Genomic DNA, 18,892 nt, shown 5'->3' on the forward strand with positions numbered 1-18,892 from the left:
TGGTACCCCACCACTGTTTGGGGCATCTCCAGACATGTCTTTGCTGGTCATCAGGGCTTAATTTGAAATCAATTCTACTCCAGTCAATAAGATTCTGGGCTGAAGATGTGTCTGGAGATGCTCTAGATGTAAACGTAAACATAAACTCTGTCCACGGGTCCTGGCGGCCCCATCAGTACTGACCGGCCACGTCATCCTCAGCCCACAGGTGTCACTGGATGCCGATATGGAGCGGGTCACTGGATGCCGATATGGAGCGGCATGTTGTCAGCACACCACTCTCCCTGCCGTATGTCAGTTTATGAGACCGGAGCTGCTATGCTACTTCTCAATCAAGTAGCTCCTCAGTTTGCCTCACAAGGGCTGAGTGCACCCCGCTTGCCATATGCACTCGGCAGACTGGATGGTCACCCATCCAAGGGCTAGCCCACCCTGACAGCACTTAACTTAGGTGATCTGACGGGAACCGGTGTTACCACTGCAGCAAGGCCATTGGCGGAGATGCTCTAGACAGTTGTGTGATACCAACCTGACTGTCGGCCACCATATGACCTGACAGCCAAGAGTAATGGTCTGGGGTGCCATTTATTTTCATAGCAGGACACCTTTTGGTTTTCATCCACACCACCTTTACAGCACAGTGGTATGTTGAGAACACTCTACGCGCTGTTTTGTTGCCCGTCATGGCAAGCCATCCTGGGCTTACATTTCAGCAAGAAAATGCCCACCCATACATGACCAGAGTTTCTACTGCTTGTCTTCATGCTTGCTAAACCCTACCTTGAACCAGCGAGGTCGTCAGATCTTTCCCAACTTGAGAATGTTTGAAACATTTTGTGCGGGCCCCTCCAACCACTTTAAGATTTTCATGATCTGACATGTTAATTGGAGAGAATTTGTCATGATATCCCTGAGGACATCCAATAACTCTTTATCAATCAATACCAAGCCAAATAACTGCTTGCATAGGGCCAGAGGTGGACCAACACATTATTGACTGCTCAATTTGTGAAGCTCTTTCTCTTGAATAAATCAATCATTTTTCCTGGGGCTGTAATCATTTGTGTGTACATGTATATCACATCTACCAATTTCCATCACATTTAGATTTTTTTTTTTTTGTTAAGTGTAAATGATGTACAAATCTGAATTATTTTTGATTATCCTAACTTGGTATACAGGATGCTCTGTTTGTAATTTTAAACTGGTGCAAATGAGCATAGAAACAGTGCTACTGAGTCTCAAGCTAAAGCAATAACAGAAAAATTCGTGTGAAGATATTACATCCGTATACCAGAACCAATCAATTATCAACATACAAGAACTAGTTATTGATGCTGTAAGTTCATTACTAACCTTATCTTTGAAGTACCAAGTGACTTCTGGTGGTGGCTCACCAATAATATTTATATCAAGACTCACAGTCAACCCAACTTTCAAAGTGATATTCTGTAAATTGGTGCGATCAATACGTGGTTTCACTGAAAAATAACAATTTTTAATTTTTATTTTGTTATTTAATAATAACTATTTGAATTGTTTAATATATAAAAAGGATTTTGTAAAGATATCATTCATGTAAGACATCTGTTACACAGTGTCACTGGCTACATATTGCAAATAGAAAAAGCTTCCACAAAAAGGAATGTACTTATTTCTGTAATTAAGATGACTGACAAAGATCACTGTTTCAAGAGAGATCACCAATGACTGGCCATGATTTAAGGGGGGTTTAAGGGAAATTAGTTACAATAAATTTCGACTGCACAACTACATTACAATTTCTTGGAACGAGTGACAATGGACATATAAAAATATAGAAAAACTGGCATACTTTGCTTGTTTAAACACTAACTTCTATATAATCTGCTTTTGTGAGTCCTTATTATTTCTGTGCGTTATTTAAACCCTAGCTGCTGATTGGTAAGAGAGGAGCACATGTGTGGGTTGCCAGTACTGACTGAGGAACAAGTAAACATTCCTGCTCTCACAACTCCTCTAGATCCATAGTCTACATCAATCTTTCTCTGCTTCTCCAATTCCCTTGCCAATTTGTCTTTTTTCCATATAAGCAGGAACAGAGAAAGACTATATGTCAACAATAGTATTGACTACTAGACAAAAATGTTGCAAGATTTTCTGATCAGGGAATTTGAACTATAAATATTATTTTGTGGGATTAATATTAATAACAGTGATTGCTGATGAAGTAATTCAGGAGAAACAGATGGTCAAGTGCTATAATATGGGAGCTCCTGGAAAATACAGTAGTGTTGTTCACCCTATCTACAGATATGTATACATTGTGGAAGGCACCTACATCCATTGTTACAGAAGCTAGAAATATATGTCATACATTTACTAAATATCATATTTTCTAGGTTTTTAGTTACTGTTTTTAATTACTGTAAGGAGTTTTTATTATAATACATATACTTACAGAATCTTGCTTTGGCAGTGTGTGGATTTGTTTCCTCACTGGGATCTCCTGGGCCTGCTTTATTAACTGCCCTTACTCTAAATTGATACTGGTTACCTTCCTCTAATTTTGGAACTGTCCCCTCACAAACATTTCCAGGTATCTCAGCACACTTGACAAAAGCACCTCCATACTTGTCCATCATTTCAATTACGTAACCTGTGAAAAAAAGTTCATAATAACTTATAACTTACACTTTTAATGGTTGTATCATACAGCTATCATTTCAACAAAGAGACCTGAGTAAGTTGATTGTAAAACATGGAAAGAAAATGTGGCTGAAAATTAGAATGAAAATCAGTAAAGTATAAAATAAAACTGCATAAAAAGGCATATTTCTGTACAAAACATATTAACATTGTTTCACTATTATTCAGTATTGTTTGTTTTCACAGTTTCCAAAATGTATGAATATAAGATATTACCATTATTGTTCAATGATGTTCCTTAAATCCAAAACTGCAAAGGAGATCCAAAGTACTATGTCAAAATTTGCTATAACATCCCAGAATTAAATATGTGTAATGGATATATTGTAACACTAGAAAAGCACTGTGAGTAATTATGTACTTACAGATGTGACATTGTAGCTCAAAAGTACACTAATACCCACAGATTGATTAATTTTCAATTAGTAATATGCCCAGAGGGGTTTTGTTTGAGAGAGTCCCAAAATTTATAAATTTGTACAAGAATGTCATCAATTAGGAAAATAAAGGTGTTGCTAGGTATCTGGTGACACCATACACAACAATTTATTCAAGAATAAAAGTGAATTTGTCAGCAGCAAACTTTTCTCCACATGACATAATTACACAGCTCATTTTTGGACACATTCTCAATTTTTTTTTTGTCCAACTAAACCCAAAAAGAGCAAGGATATAATCTGGCTGCACGAGTTGTAGTTTGCATATCTTTGGAGCACCATAAGTGCAGGAAAGTGCAACTCAGCTCAAGCACAAGAGTCCAACACTGCCACAGCAAGGCAAGGCAGCTCACTAGAGCACAAGCGACATCAAGCACTGCTAGGCTTTCCCTGAGTAGTGGTGGACATTAAGACGAATAAGAGATTACAGTAACCAGCACATGAGAACACAACTGCCTCAAAGTGCACTATCAGGCAAGGACATGACCTGAAGCATAAGTGATGCATGGTGATGAGGGATATCATTTTTAAGGTCCAAAAGACAAAAAAGTCCATGTTGCATGAACAATGGATTGAAAAGCTACAGGCACAAAGGTATGTTAATTAATTTATACAAGAAAAATTAATGTAACTTTTAAATTATACATATGATTATAATAAACAAAATGACTGTTCATAATTTTGAATTAGGACTGGAAAATATTGTTAATTTATTGGTTAATTAATTATACTCATAAAATTAACTTCCAATACTGATATATTCCTTTGCTGTTCCACATGGTATAAACATTTGGCAAAGCACAGATGTGAAAATCAGGACAAGCAGTAACAGCTGTAGTACACATTCAGACTAAATTTCACAATATCTTCAAGAAATATATGTCTGGGAAGATAAAAATCTTGCAATTTGTGCAATCACTGTCCTTTTCACTAAATTTGTGGCCATTCATAGCACCCATGTGAAGAGGACTGATAACATGGTGAATGCTGTAGTAAATATGGTGTTTCTTCTGGACCTTATAGTAAAAATAACTGCTACTTCAACCCACATTAGTGCCGGATAAGATGACGCTATAAGAGTAAATCCAAGTGTACTAATTTATATTTTTTTTCTTCTTGACTGCCTCATGTTTATACTTACATGAATAAAAAAGGACAAAATTAAACTTCAAACAGCATAACCAAAAATGTAAATATTTATTAAATTAATTGATGTACTGAAAAGTTGGGTTATGTAGTAGAGCTGTACTAATCAGCTTTTAATCACTGAGACAGTGGGGTCTGGTTTGGCATTGTTGGGTGGAAGACACTGACAGGTTATTCAGTCACCTTAATGGAAAGCGTTTCTTTCTCCGTGCACAATGGCCTCTCTGCATGTCACATGTGAGCGTTGTGTCTAAAGTGTATCTGTTGCATGTAGAAGACTGTAATGGGTGTCTGTACAGTTTGGTGCCAAGTATGCTTTGTATAATGATTAAGGAAAGAAGAGGGTGAAACCACATGCTCAAGCTGCAGGTAGTTACAATAGGCTGTTCGAGTAATTCACAATGGGACAACCATTATCTGCACACTGGGACATTACAAAGGATATTCCACAGGTTTCACTCCTGCCTCTACAACTGCTATTGAACTGTATCAATATTCTACCACTTTATTTGAACCAAGAGGCAGAATCAACCCTTATTACATATGATATGAAGGGTGTTTTCAAGTTCAGTACAGAAAAATTTGCAAAGAAAATAATAAATGATGTGAAAAATTGGAACTTGTTTTGCACAAATGGTCAACTCTAAACTATGCAAATTACAGTTCCAATTATTGCACTGTATTAATATTAAACCTCATAGTAAATTCATTCAATTATGACATTTTTCTCCAAAACTGATTAAGAAATACACAAAAAGAATACTAAAAGGAAGAATGATCTGCACTATCTTCTAGTGACTTTAACTTTGGCTCAGAAATAAGGGAAATACAAAATTATAATGTTTTTGACACTTAGCCTAGCGAAATGTGATAACAGTGTTTTAAAATGCAGGTAAGGATGTTCTTCTTAAGCATTCCTTCCATATCATGTAGGAATTCTTAAATACTATTAATTGCACAAAAGTGTGTAATCAGAATAATAGCTGGAGTCCATCCAAAATCACCTTGCACACATTTAAGGAACTCAGGATATTCACAGTACCTTCACAATACATACATTCACCGATGAAATTTGTTATTAATAACCCATTCCAGTTCAGAAATAATAGCAAAGAACATAGCTACAACACGTGAAGAAATGATGATCTTCATTATTCTGGGTTAAATCTGATTTTGGCACAGAAAGGGGTGAATTATGCTGCCACAAAAATCTTTGGTCATTTGCTAAATAGTATTAAAAGTCTGACAGATATCCAACAAACATCTAAAAACAAATTCAAAGAACTTGTGAATGACAACTCATTCTACTCAATAGATGAATTTTTAGATATGAGGTAGTGATTGTAAGAAAATTATATCGTGTTAAAAGGAAATTATATCGTGTTTAACTGACACATCCATATCATTACGAAATGTCGTATTCATGATTTATGGAATAATTATTAATTTAATGTATGAACAAATGTTCATGTGTCTTTTGTTGTGTACTAATAATCCCTGCAGATGCACTGCCAGTATATGCTTAGATGAATTGGGAGCACTGAATCTTCAAAAGCCGAAGTATCTGAGTATTGGTGACACATGGAATTAATTTATTATTTGTTTTTATGGTAGACCAGAATTCCTTATGAGGTTCCTGTTATTCGGGTGATAATTTATGTTGGATTACACAAGATCTTCCAGAAAATTTTGTCATTCAATAAAGACCAGTTTTAAATACACCAGGAAAAAATTCAGTACATGGGAGTCTTACTAGTTGATTGTGTAACAAAGAGTTCTTTAAATGTATAAATGTGTCTCATACATACAGATATCATGAAATATGTGCACATAGCAATTTTTATTTCTGTTCCCAATACATAATGCATTTCTATTATGATATAAATGATCATGGTGAGTGAAATAAACTAACAAATAAATTTGTGGAATAAACAAAATGTTCATACCAGTGATTGGAGCACCGCCATCTCGAATTGGACGTTCCCATTTGAGTTTCACCATGTTTTCATTCCAGTCTACAATCTCCGGTAAGCCAGGTGCAGATGGAGGATCTATAAATTTAAGTTAATTCACTGTTAAATATCATATAAACCATAATTATTTTGCACTACAGGATTGTTTAAATAAAGAAGGTATCCTTTACAAATCAAAAAATAGTACACAATATTGAAAATTCATTTTGTTTTAATATATTCATAATTTAGCATATTGCCATCACTAATAGCGTATCTCAACAGGAATTTTCTAAAAAATAATGATTTTGGCATTTGTTATTTATTTCCTTTCAGATACACTATTATAATTTCAGCTTTGTAGCCACTGTCAAGTGATTCATTATTGTCCTTTCAAAATTAGTTAAATTTCATATTGAAGTACAAGTCAAGAACATCACAGTCCTTATTTTGGCATAGAAAGATCATAATCTTGTTAATGCCATTTATAAGATATTTTTAAGTATGCAGTGAAAGTATCATGTAGGTTGAGTCACTCAAATGATGAAAAAATTAAAACATTATCATTTGGACAATTCTACATGATTGTGACTCCTAAAAATAAGATGATCGTCAATACCATTAAAGCATTAGAGGGTAGCAAAATTCATCAGAGAAGTTGATGTTCATATTGATAAATGGTGCCCACTGCATTATTCTCAATACTGTTCCTTTAATAGTTACAATTTTCATCCTATACAAATATGATGTGTGTCACATCTGGGGCTGGAGTTCTGCACAAGATTCCATACCATAGTATCACTAAAAGAATAATACTACCTGAAACTTTTAACTCTACAATATGTTGTGAATAACTGAGTGAAGGTAGAGGTAGCACAAGATAACTTGACCCTGTGCAGAAACACATTCTCATTGTCAGCACTAGGCAGGTCCACCCCTCTGTTCCAAAGGGGCAGTCACCTCAATTTGTTGCCACCTACTGAGCTGTGTACCTCATCTGTTACAAATGGAATATTTTCTGACACCTTCAGTACAACAGTACAACTGGTTAGTGACTCACTGCACTGTGGGAATGGATGTGTGCACATGCCAGCTGCCCCACAGTCTTCCTCAAATAATTTAAAAGAAACTATTTGGCGGGGGGAGGTGGGGAGAGATTCTCTCTCTCTCTCTCTCTCTCTCTCTCTCTCTCTCTCTCTCTCGCATCTCATAGTGTCATTTGTGAGCTTCATCGAAATAAGTGTCCAAGGAATAGAAAATCAACTGGAATCACTCAACAGAGGAAAGACCACTGGACCTGACGGGATACCAATTCGATTCTACACAGAGTACGCAAAAGAACTTGCTCCCCTTCTAACAGCCGTGTACCGCAAGTCTCTAGAGGAACGGAAGGTTCCAAATGGTTGGAAAAGAGCACAGGTAGTCCCAGTCTTCAAGAAGGGTCGTCGAGCAGATGCGCAAAACTATAGACCTATATCTCTGACGTTGATCTGTTGTAGAATTTTAGAACATGTTTTTTGCTCGAGTATCATGTCGTTTTTGGAAACTCAGAATCTACTATGTAGGAATCAACATGGATTCCGGAAACAGCGATCGTGTGAGACCCAACTCGCTCTATTTGTTCATGAGACCCAGAAAATATTAGATACAGGCTCCCAGGTAGATGCTATTTTTCTTGACTTCCGGAAGGCGTTCGATACAGTTCCGCACTGTCGCCTGATAAACAAAGTAAGAGCCTACGGAATATCAGACCAGCTGTGTGGCTGGATTGAAGAGTTTTTAGCAAACAGAACACAGCATGTTGTTATCAACGGAGAGACGTCTACAGACGTTAAAGTAACCTCTGGCGTGCCACAGGGGAGTGTTATGGGACCATTGCTTTTCACAATATACACTCCTGGAAATTGAAATAAGAACACCATGAATTCATTGTCCCAGGAAGGGGAAACTTTATTGACACATTCCTGGGGTCAGATACATCACATGATCACACTGACAGAACCACAGGCACATAGACACAGGCAACAGAGCATGCGCAATGTCGGCACTAGTACAGTGTATATCCACCTTTCGCAGCAATGCAGGCTGCTATTCTCCCATGGAGACGATCGTAGAGATGCTGGATGTAGTCCTATGGAACGGCTTGCCATGCCATTTCCACCTGGCACCTCAGTTGGACCAGCGTTCGTGCTGGACGTGCAGACCGCGTGAGACGACGCTTCATCCAGTCCCAAACATGCTCAATGGGGGACAGATCCGGAGTTCTTGCTGGCCAGGGTAGTTGACTTACACCTTCTAGAGCACGTTGGGTGGCACGGGATACATGCGGACGTGCATTGTCCTGTTGGAACAGCAAGTTCCCTTGCCGGTCTAGGAATGGTAGAACGATGGGTTCGATGACGGTTTGGATGTACCGTGCACTACTCAAGTGTCCCCTCGACGATCACCAGTGGTGTACGGCCAGTGTAGGAGATCGCACCCCACACCATGATGCCGGGTGTTGGCCCTGTGTGCCTTGGTCGTATGCAGTCCTGATTGTGGCGCTCACCTGCATGGCGCCAAACACGCATACGACCATCATTGGCACCAAGGCAGAAGCGCCTCTCATCGCTGAAGACGACACGTCTCCATTCGTCCCTCCATTGACGCCTGTCGCGACACCACTGGAGGCGGGCTGCACGATGTTGGGGCGTGAGCGGAAGACGGCCTAACGGTGTGCGGGACCGTAGCCCAGCTTCATGGAGACGGTTGCAAATGGTCCTCGCCGATACCCCAGGAGCAACAGTGTCCCTAATTTGCTGGGAAGTGGTGGTGCGGTCCCCTACGGCACTGCGTAGGATCCTACGGTCTTGGCGTGCATCCGTGCGTCGCTGCGGTCCGGTCCCAGGTCAACGGGCACGTGCACCTTCCGCCGACCACTGGCGACAACATCGATGTACTGTGGAGACCTCACGCCCCACGTGTTGAGCAATTCGGCGGTACGTCCACCCGGCCTCCCGCATGCCCACTATACGCCCTCGCTCAAAGTCCGTCAACTGCACATACGGTTCACGTCCACGCTGTCGCGACATGCTACCAGTGTTAAAGACTGCGATGGAGCTCTGTATGCCACGGCAAACTGGCTGACACTGACGGCGGCGGTGCACAAATGCTGCGCAGCTAGCGCCATTCGACGGCCAACACCGCGGTTCCTGGTGTGTCCGCTGTGCCGTGCGTGTGATCATTGCTTGTACAGCCCTCTCGCAGTGTCCGGAGCAAGTATGTGTGGGTCTGACACACCGGAGTGTATATAAATGACCTAGTAGATAGTGTCAGAAGTTCCATGCGGCTTTTCGCGGATGATGCTGTAGTATACAGAGAAGTTGCAGCATTAGAAAACTGTAGCGAAATGCAGGAAGATCTGCAGGGGATAGGCACTTGGTGCAGGGAGTGGCAACTGACCCTTAACATAGACAAATGTAATGTATTGAGAATACATAGAAAGAAGGATCCTTTATTGTATGATTATATGATAGCGGAACAAACACTGGTAGCAGTTACTTCTGTAAAATATCTGGGAGTATGCGTGCGGAACGATTTGAAGTGGAATGATCATATAAAATTAATTGTTGGTAAGGCGGGTACCAGGTTGAGATTCATTGGGAGAGTCCTTAAAAAATGTAGTCCATCAACAAAGGAGGTGGCTTACAAAACACTCGTTCGACCTACACTTGAGTATTGCTCATCAGTGTGGGATCCGCACCAGATCGGGTTGACGGAGGAGATAGAGAAGATCCAAAGAAGAGCGGCGCGTTTCGTCACAGGGTTATTTGGTAACCGTGATAGCGTTACGGAGATGTTTAACAAACTCAAGTGGCAGACTCTGCAAGAGAGGCACTCTGCATCACGGTGTAGCTTGCTCGCCAGGTTTCGAGAGGGTGCGTTTCTGGATGAGGTATTGTATGTATTGCTTCCCCCTACTTATACCTCCCGAGGAGATCACGAATGTAAAATTAGAGAGATTAGAGCGCGCACGGAGGCTTTCAGACAGTCGTTCTTCCCGCGAACCATACGCGACTGGAACAGGAAAGGGAGGTAATGACAGTGGCACGTAAAGTGCCCTCCGCCACACACCGTTGGGTGGCTTGCGGAGTATAAATGTAGATGTAGATGTAGATGATGAACTGCCTATCATTTCATTAATGGTCATAGTTGTTGTGATATTTTTACATTAAGAAGGCTACAATGCAAAATTTCAATAGTTTGCAATGAAAAATAGGGGTCACTATGAGTTTGTGTTTGGTGCATGTTAGATCATACACTGATGCATATGAGGTGTAGCTAACATACTCAATTGCTCTTTAAACTTGAGACAAGATTTATATCTGTATTCAGTCTCAAGAAAATGGTATTTATGTGGTGCAATCACTTCCACTTGTGAGTGCAAATGTCAGAGTGGAAGTGAAATATTAATAACATCCTTCATATCTCATAAATGGTTTGAGATATCAAAAACAGATTTTGGCAAATGATAGCAGGCAAAGCAGAGAGTATTTTTCCATATAGTTAACACCTGAAACTTTCTTATCTACCACAATACATGAGTTACTACAGTATTTTCAGTGAAATAGTATAATTGTGTTAAGTGCCTTCAACAGCTGGTGAAATGAGAATTAGTAAGTAAAGAAAATACACATTCATTTTAATTTACATCTACATCATTACACTGCAATTCACACTTAAGTGCCTGGCAGAGGGTTCTTCAAACCACCTTCAGACTATTTCTCTACAGTCCCACTCTCTAACAGCATGTGGAAAAAGTGAACATATATATCTTTCTCTTTGAGTTCTGATTTCTCTTATTTTATTATGATGATCATTTCTCCCTATTTATGTTGGCAACAATAAAATATTTTCACCCTCATAAGACAAAATTGGTGACTGAAATTTCATCAAAAGATCTCGCCACAATGATAAATGCTTTTGTTTTAACAATTGCCACCCAAACTTGCTTATCATATCCATGACACTTTCTCCCCTATTTCGTGATAATTCAAAATAAGCTGTCCTCCTTTAGACCTTTTCAATGTCCTCCATCCAATCTTCCTGGCAAGGATCCCTACCACACAGCAGTACTCTAGCAGCGGATGAACAAGCTTAGTGTATGCAGTTTCATTAGTAGATCTGCTACATCTCATAAGGGTTCTGCCAGGAAAACATAGTCTTTGGTTTTTTTGTTTAATAATAGACTGTTCCAAGATTCTATTCCAATTGCAACTGCATTAGCATGTTATTGAAGTGAAATTGTGTAAACCCCTCTTTTTTGGCAAAAGAAGCTACTTTTAACATATCAACAGATGATAATAAATTGCTCCTTCTCCTGCAGTATCAGTGTATGTTGAGACCCATTGTGTTTTTGATAATAAACAGATGACCATTCAGATTATTGGTCATACTGGCATAACCAATTAATACAACTGTTTGCCGACTCTTAAAAGGTCTGTTTGTGAATAACCTTCAGCAGTTGCACTGCATTTTTTCTAGCAAGCAGTGGCTGCTTGCAGTGAAACTCTCACCACAACCATTGTCCCCTCCCTTACCAGGCTATCCACAAAGGTATGGTCCAATTATTTTGTGAGCACTCTGCCTGGCTGTCTAATTATAAGTAGCTAAATGAAGCTGTCAGTCTTTTTTTTTTTTAACAGAAAGCTATCTAAGTATATCTAATGCTTTCTAAATACAATTTTCTCCAGCAAGTCAAAAGAGATTGTTGGCGTTAGATTGTACATTCATCATCTCATCAGCATTAACATTTTCAAAAGAGTAATTGTTATTGACGCTTCATAAATGTTATGCCAGTAACAGTTTATATATCCTATCAATAACAATCAACCCATTAGCTAGAATGAGAATCAAAGACAGCACTGGACTGGCACAGTGAGATTTAAAAATGTATTCATAGTCAACTATCCATGAAATGAGCATTGCAGTTGTGCATCAGAATAAAACAAATCTATCTTATCAATTTAATTAGTCACAAATTCACAACTTCTTACCATATGGATTCTTTGCAAGAATGGCTGTATCAGTTTCAAGAGGTTCAGATTCACCTTCCTCATTCACAGCCTTAACCCTAAATTGATATTTCTTGTTGGGTTCTAATCCTGTAACCTCATGCTCAGTTTTCTCTGGATCTACAAAGCCAGCTGGAACCCAGCGACCTGTAGTTGTATCCATTTTCTCAAGAACATATCCTGTTAGTGGAAGACCACCATCATCCTTTGGCTTGCTCCATTTCAGCTTGCAGCCTTCTTTGTGGACATCACTAACTTCCAATGGGCCCTCTGGCTTCCCTGGCTTGTCTGTACACAAATTTAACAATAAAAATATGTAATACTGGCAAATGAATTACTATCTGTTAATATTTTATTTAAAGGTTTTACAGAAATAAAAATAAAGAGTTTCATTAGTAATAATAGGATTCTAATAATAAAATAATTGTAATGAGATCAACTCCTTTTTATATAGTCACACACATTTTGCATGAATATTCCATCCTTTTTTGGGAGTCAATCTGGGATATTATTAATTGTACACTCTGGCTAAATAAACACACACAGTAAAATGCTCAATGAACTTAATAATCTTGCTTTCAGGATCTGTACCTTGTCCAGCCTTAAAAAGTGTTCAAATGGCTCTGAGCACTATGGGACTTAACATCTGAGGTCATCATCGGTCCCCTAAAACTTAGAACTACTTAAACTTAGCTAACCTAAGGACATCACACACATCCATGACCGAGGCAGGATTTGAACCTGCGACCATAGCGGTCGCGCGGTTCCGGACTGAAGCGCCTAGAACCGCTTGGCGACAGCGGCCAGCTGTCCAACCTCCAGGCATACAAAAACATCCTCCCAGAATAGGTATTAAAAAAAAAAAAAAAAAAAAAAAAAAAAAAAGATGGAATATTCGATCGGCAAGAAAAACTTCATGAAACACATGCTGCAAGAAATTTGTTTGTGCAAGGTAGAAGAAGGAAATACCATACCTACAACCAGAAACTATGTAACTACTTTATAGCTATAATGTATTTGCATGAAACAAATATTCCTTTTCACATAGAACAGATTTAAAAATAATTTGTGTATGTCACTGCATAACAAGATGATGGGACGCACCAAGAACAATAACGTCGACTGTGGCTTCATCTTTCCCAGAGTCATTTTCAGCTTTGATGGTATATGTTCCAGTGTTTTTCCTTGTTGTATCTGACAATGTCAGTTTTGTGTTATAATCTTCATTTTCAATTTTTACAGTTGGCCCATTTTCCAGAACTTTGTTAGCAAAACTCCACGTGATAACTGGAGGTGGCTCGCCCTTAACATCAACATCAAACTTCACAAACTGACCAGCTCGTACAGTAACCTTCTGCAATTTCTCACGGTTGATTAGTGGCTTCACTAAAAACAGGAAAAGAATTTAAACATTATCTTTGCAACTCAGTCACTGAATTAGTAGTAGCTGCAGCTTTAGACAAAAAGATTTATCACACAGAATTACAAATAACAGGCACAAAACTGCTGTTTACTTTACATGTAAAATCTGCTTAATAACTATGAAAAGACCTATAATATTTAAAACCATATACTTACCAACATGTACACACAAATACAATGAGAGAAAAGAAATCACTGTAATAACTACTAGTACTCAAAAATATTTGATGTTCATTTTACAAAACACTGTAATTTCTGTATCTGAGGATAAAAACATATTTTTTTCTTTTATTATTCTATGTTAAACAAACAAACCTGCAATGACATACTCTAGAATGATGAATGTAAATGGCATTATTACATCACATTCTTTTAAGACTGATAGTACACATGAGGCTCATGCAGGTTAGATATATGAAACAATGTCTAGAAGCTCTAGGCCATTAAATAATTGACACTTACAGAACCTGGCCTTGGCAATGTGTGGTTTTGTTGAATCGCTAGGCTCTGAAGGACCTGCTTTATTGACAGCTCTTATACGGAACTGGTATTGATTACCCTCCTTCAACCCTGGAACTCGGGCTTCTGTTGCAGGTGACTATAAGTGAGAAAACACAGAGAAATTAGTAGCAGAATTTCTTGGTTCTCTTGATCTTTAAAAAATGACTAAAAAATACGACGACTCCTTTGTTTTTGCCAAATACTTCCGAAGCAATGGTATATAACAACTCATGATTTCTTTAAACATGACAACAATGAAACTTAAATGAAATATGATTAAAATACACACACACGTTTACATGAGCATTCCTATATCATAAAATTATAATTAACTTGTTTCCTTGACTCACAAAGTTGTTGATAATGATGAATAGTGACAGAATTCTAGTGCAATTCCACAAAGATGGAAAGGTGTAGCGATTTGTGAGTGAAGAAGCAGTGTTCACATTCATTCAGAGTAACCAGGAAAGCAGTCTACAGTTGCAATGTAAGCTAGTCCCATTCCAAACACAATTTCATGCTCATCTTAATGTGCCACTATACAAAGCATGGAACAGTCTTTGACTTTTACCCATACAAAATTCATGGACTATAGTGATGTGTTTACCACTTCCTGATGTGGTTCAGGTCAAAAGAAAGGAACCTATCTGCAGAGGGTATTCAACTGTTCTCTATGCGCAGCATATGTTGCCCATAGAGGAAGCTTGTGTTATGGTTGGGAGTACAGGTCAGACATCTCTGCTTGATTGGAGGTGCGAACAACATATTTTGTTGTAGTAGAGGATTAACATGAAATGCTTAGTGGACTGTTGGCCATTCCAAATTAAATGTTTTTTTCTAGAACGTTTGGCAGAAGCAGGGAAGAAAGGCAAAAATTTAATAGGCATGTGACATTTTGAGTATCATAATCCAAAATAGAGGGGAGAAAGTCCCCTAGCAAACCATGAACAGCAATGAACAGCACTCTCACGAACATACTGGATGCATCCTTTCATGAACATACTGGATGTGTCCTTTCAGAATATGGTATACATATTGATGTAAACCACAAGCACTATGTAGCGGTAGGTCCTCTCACCAGAGGAGGAATCCAAGCATCAAGTGGTAATGCCAATCCGGAAGCATGCTTGCGGGACTTCATCTCACCTACATTTCTGAAAAGACTTAAGCCATTACTCTGCAGAACATTCAGAATTACTCTCAACTTATGAATTAGTTATTCACAGAAGACAAATATTGGAGAGACCTGCAGCTGGCAAAGCCAGCAAATATATATTTTATATGTGGTAGATCAGTTGTACAGCCTTTTTTTAATTTGATAAGATCATCCTATCATAATTCATACACTATAACAAACACATTTTTGATATTTTATCTTTAATGTTGTAAGATGACTGTGGTGTTTATGAAACTTCATGTACAACACTCTACCAAACAGTTTTCCATTAGGTTTTGTTTCTTACTGTTCCATACCCTACTGTGCTTTGCACAATCATACTTTTGACTGATGTACATCTTTCGTTACTGATATAGAATAAATATAGGAATATGTAATAGCCACTGATAATCAGTGCCAGAAGGAAATTGGTCACTGTTAAAACATGCAAAATAAGTGGGCATGGACTTACAGAAATTTTACATGAATAAAATGATGCAAGCACTTGCAGTTACGAGAATCCAGAGATGCCTACATAAAAAATGAAAAAAAGCAGTACAGTCAGAAGCCTCACAAATGCAAATTAAATACAGTAATAGTTATGGGTGCCAATGATATTTACGGGAACGACTTATCTAGTGTTGTTAAAAATCTGAAGGCTGTAATGGACTGTACTGAGAGTAAAACAAAGCTTGTTTTTGGAATACAATGCAGACATAACCCCATAGCTGCCTTATGAATGGATACGAAAATTAACACCAATAGACAGTTCAAGATGATCTGTAAAGTGTAAAAAAACACTTAGTTTTTTCCTGATAATTATCTGCAGAGAGAAAGTTACACAAGATATGGATTGCAAATAGACAAAAATGGCAAGAGACTTCTCAGTTATAAAATTCTGAAAGTGCTGAATGCAGCCACCTTAAAAGGAAATATTGTCTCCGTAACATTGTTATCGTGACAGTGCAATCAATAGCAAGACCAACATCATCACCCTAACCACAAATAGCAGTGCAGCAATCAGCAGCAACTGCAGCGTCACTATCATCACAAATTACACTAAAAGTGCAAATATCAACAGCAGAACCACCAACATTGGCTGCACCAGCTGAGCCATCTCCACCACTGGTAGGAGCAGTACCACTATCAGCACCATTTCAGCTGTTGTGGTGACCATTTATAGTCCACAGATGGCCATCAGAACAGACTACGACATAATCTATTGCAGCATGACATAATGATGACATATGCTTACTAATGACAAGCTTTATGGGTATTAATGTTGACGCAATAGCAGCCATGACAGTAAGTTTTTCCTGATAAAGACAATGAAGGATTTTATAGAAAGCTCAAAGCTTTACTCAATGCTGATGCAGTAAGATAATGGAGAATGTTTTATCGGATATTTAAGGTAGTTAAATTCACAGCAAAAAGGCCTGCATTTCTTTTCAGAGTTGAGATTATGCAAGTGAGAAGTAACTAATGGAAATGACACCAATGGCAAGTGAGCCACAGCTGATAGGCCTGCATTTCTTTTCAAATTGAGATTATGCAAATAAGAAGTAACTAATGGAAATAAAACCAATGGCAAGTGAGCCACAGCCGATGAAACAAAATCTGTTTGGTTCTCATGCCATTACAAAGTACAGCACTAAAGGTTGTTAGACCATTACAGTGTCCACAAGTAATGATCAAACTACTTGAGAAAGTTCTTGTGTGTATTACAATTTGCAAATAGTAGAAGATTTTAGTGATAAGTGAAAAGTGTACATATGGGAATCACAAAAGTCTATTAAATTACTTACAGTTGTGGTTAGAATTTCATCCCATGAGCTGCTGAATTTTTCTTTCTTCTCTATGACATATCCAGTAATAGGAGCACCACCATCTCTCTTTGGTGCTTTCCACTTAAGGTCAACACGATCAACATCCCAGTCAACAATTTCTGGAGTTCCTGGTTTTGAAGGGATATCTGGAAAAGAAGTAGATTGTAGTTATCAAGTTCTACATCAAATGCATGTATTTAGAAACATATGAATTAAGAAACAGTACATACCAAATGGGTTTTTGGCTAAAGTTGCACGTTCTGTCTCAAGAGGTTCACTTTCACCCTCTTCATTCACAGCACGGGCTCGGAACTGGTATTCGTGTCCTTCTTGCAGGCCCTTCACATCCATCTCTGGCTCCAATGTTCTTCCCACAGGCACCCACCTCCCAGTCTCTTTGTCAAGTTTTTCAACAACATACCCAGTAATTGGTTTTCCACCATCATCCTCTGGTTTCTCCCATTTCAGTTTGCAACTATTCTTTGTAACATCAGAGACTTTCAAGGGTCCTTTCGGTTTAGATGGTGCAGCTACAAACAAATTTAAAAAGGGTATGTCATTTTCTTCCTAAATTCACTCTCTGGACAAGTATATGTTTAGAATAAAACTTCCTCAAGCACATATATTAAACTATTTAACAAACAGAGCATTATTAACTGCTATTCAAAAAAGGTTTCTTTTTAAATATATGTACTAAACCAAACAGGTCTTCCTTAACCCTTAGTTTCAATTGATTCATTAGATTCTGGCCAATATATTAGTGCAGTCAACAGCAGCATAAATTGCCCAACTTAATATCTGAGGCATACATCATGTATGGAAACACTGACCCAAATAATATACTAGTAGACACTGGCTCGGTGGCTTACAGGTAAACGTCAGACTACAAATCTAAAGACTTGGGATTTAAACTCCAGGCACTCCTCCAATATTTTCTGCAGCATGAGATGTTTTTCATTTACTGCAGTGGTCTGTGTAACACCAAATAGCACATCAGTGAAATTCCAATTTCACTGCATACGCGGATGTTGGTTATCAGGTCAAAGCAAGGTGACACACCGTATTCAAAATATGACCAGATTTAGTCAGGTGTTGTGATGTTCAAAGAATCCTACAGGTTAATTACTTTTTTATATTTTCATTATAGCTGCATACGCACATGTATTATTATATCAGAATTATCACTGTTGAGTACAAATGTTATGATCACCTGCTTAATAGTGTGTTGATCCACCTTTGAAACACAGTACAGTAAATATTCTACATGACATGAATTTGACAAGTTCTTGGTAGTTCTGGAACTGTGTGACACCAGATTTCCTCACAGAAGTCAAACTGTTCCCATCAAGTATGGGCTGATGGTCTGTGGGCACAGAATTGGTACCCAATAGTGTCTCAGACATGTTTCACTGGTTTCAGATCAGGTGTCTTTGGGGCCAACACATCAACATACATTATCTATCATTTTCCTGGAACAACTATAGCACAACTCTGGTTTTGTGACGTGGACTGTCACCCAACTAGAAGATGCCGTTGCCATATAGGAATACATCGTGCGTGGATGGATGCAGGTGGTCTGCAATAATCTTGAAGTAGACCACAGCTATCATGCTTCCTTCAGTTACTACAAAAGGTCCCATGAGAGCCCAGGTAAATGTCCCCCACAGCATTATAATGCCTCCAACAGCCTACATCGAAGCAACCATTCATC

At 38.5% G+C, this 18,892-nt stretch overlaps 1 protein-coding gene across 33 annotated transcripts in view; it reads right to left on the reverse strand.

Moving 5' to 3' along the window:
• The window catches only part of LOC126183349 (twitchin), a 521,808-nt gene that overhangs the window by 200,548 nt on the left and 302,368 nt on the right, over positions 1-18,892 (reverse strand). For all 33 annotated transcript variants that reach the window (XM_049925263.1, XM_049925234.1, XM_049925262.1 and 30 more), the window contains 8 exons: positions 17,412-17,711; positions 17,161-17,327; positions 14,161-14,296; positions 13,381-13,662; positions 12,259-12,564; positions 6,218-6,322; positions 2,441-2,638; positions 1,357-1,481 (listed from right to left, as the gene is read on the reverse strand). In XM_049925263.1, coding sequence (XP_049781220.1) covers positions 1,357-1,481; positions 2,441-2,638; positions 6,218-6,322; positions 12,259-12,564; positions 13,381-13,662; positions 14,161-14,296; positions 17,161-17,327; positions 17,412-17,711 — 1,619 coding nt within the window. The remainder of the gene's footprint in view (positions 1-1,356; positions 1,482-2,440; positions 2,639-6,217; positions 6,323-12,258; positions 12,565-13,380; positions 13,663-14,160; positions 14,297-17,160; positions 17,328-17,411; positions 17,712-18,892) is intronic.

This window comes from Schistocerca cancellata, chromosome 4, assembly GCF_023864275.1.
Source record: "Schistocerca cancellata isolate TAMUIC-IGC-003103 chromosome 4, iqSchCanc2.1, whole genome shotgun sequence".
Taxonomy (NCBI): domain Eukaryota; kingdom Metazoa; phylum Arthropoda; class Insecta; order Orthoptera; family Acrididae; genus Schistocerca; species Schistocerca cancellata.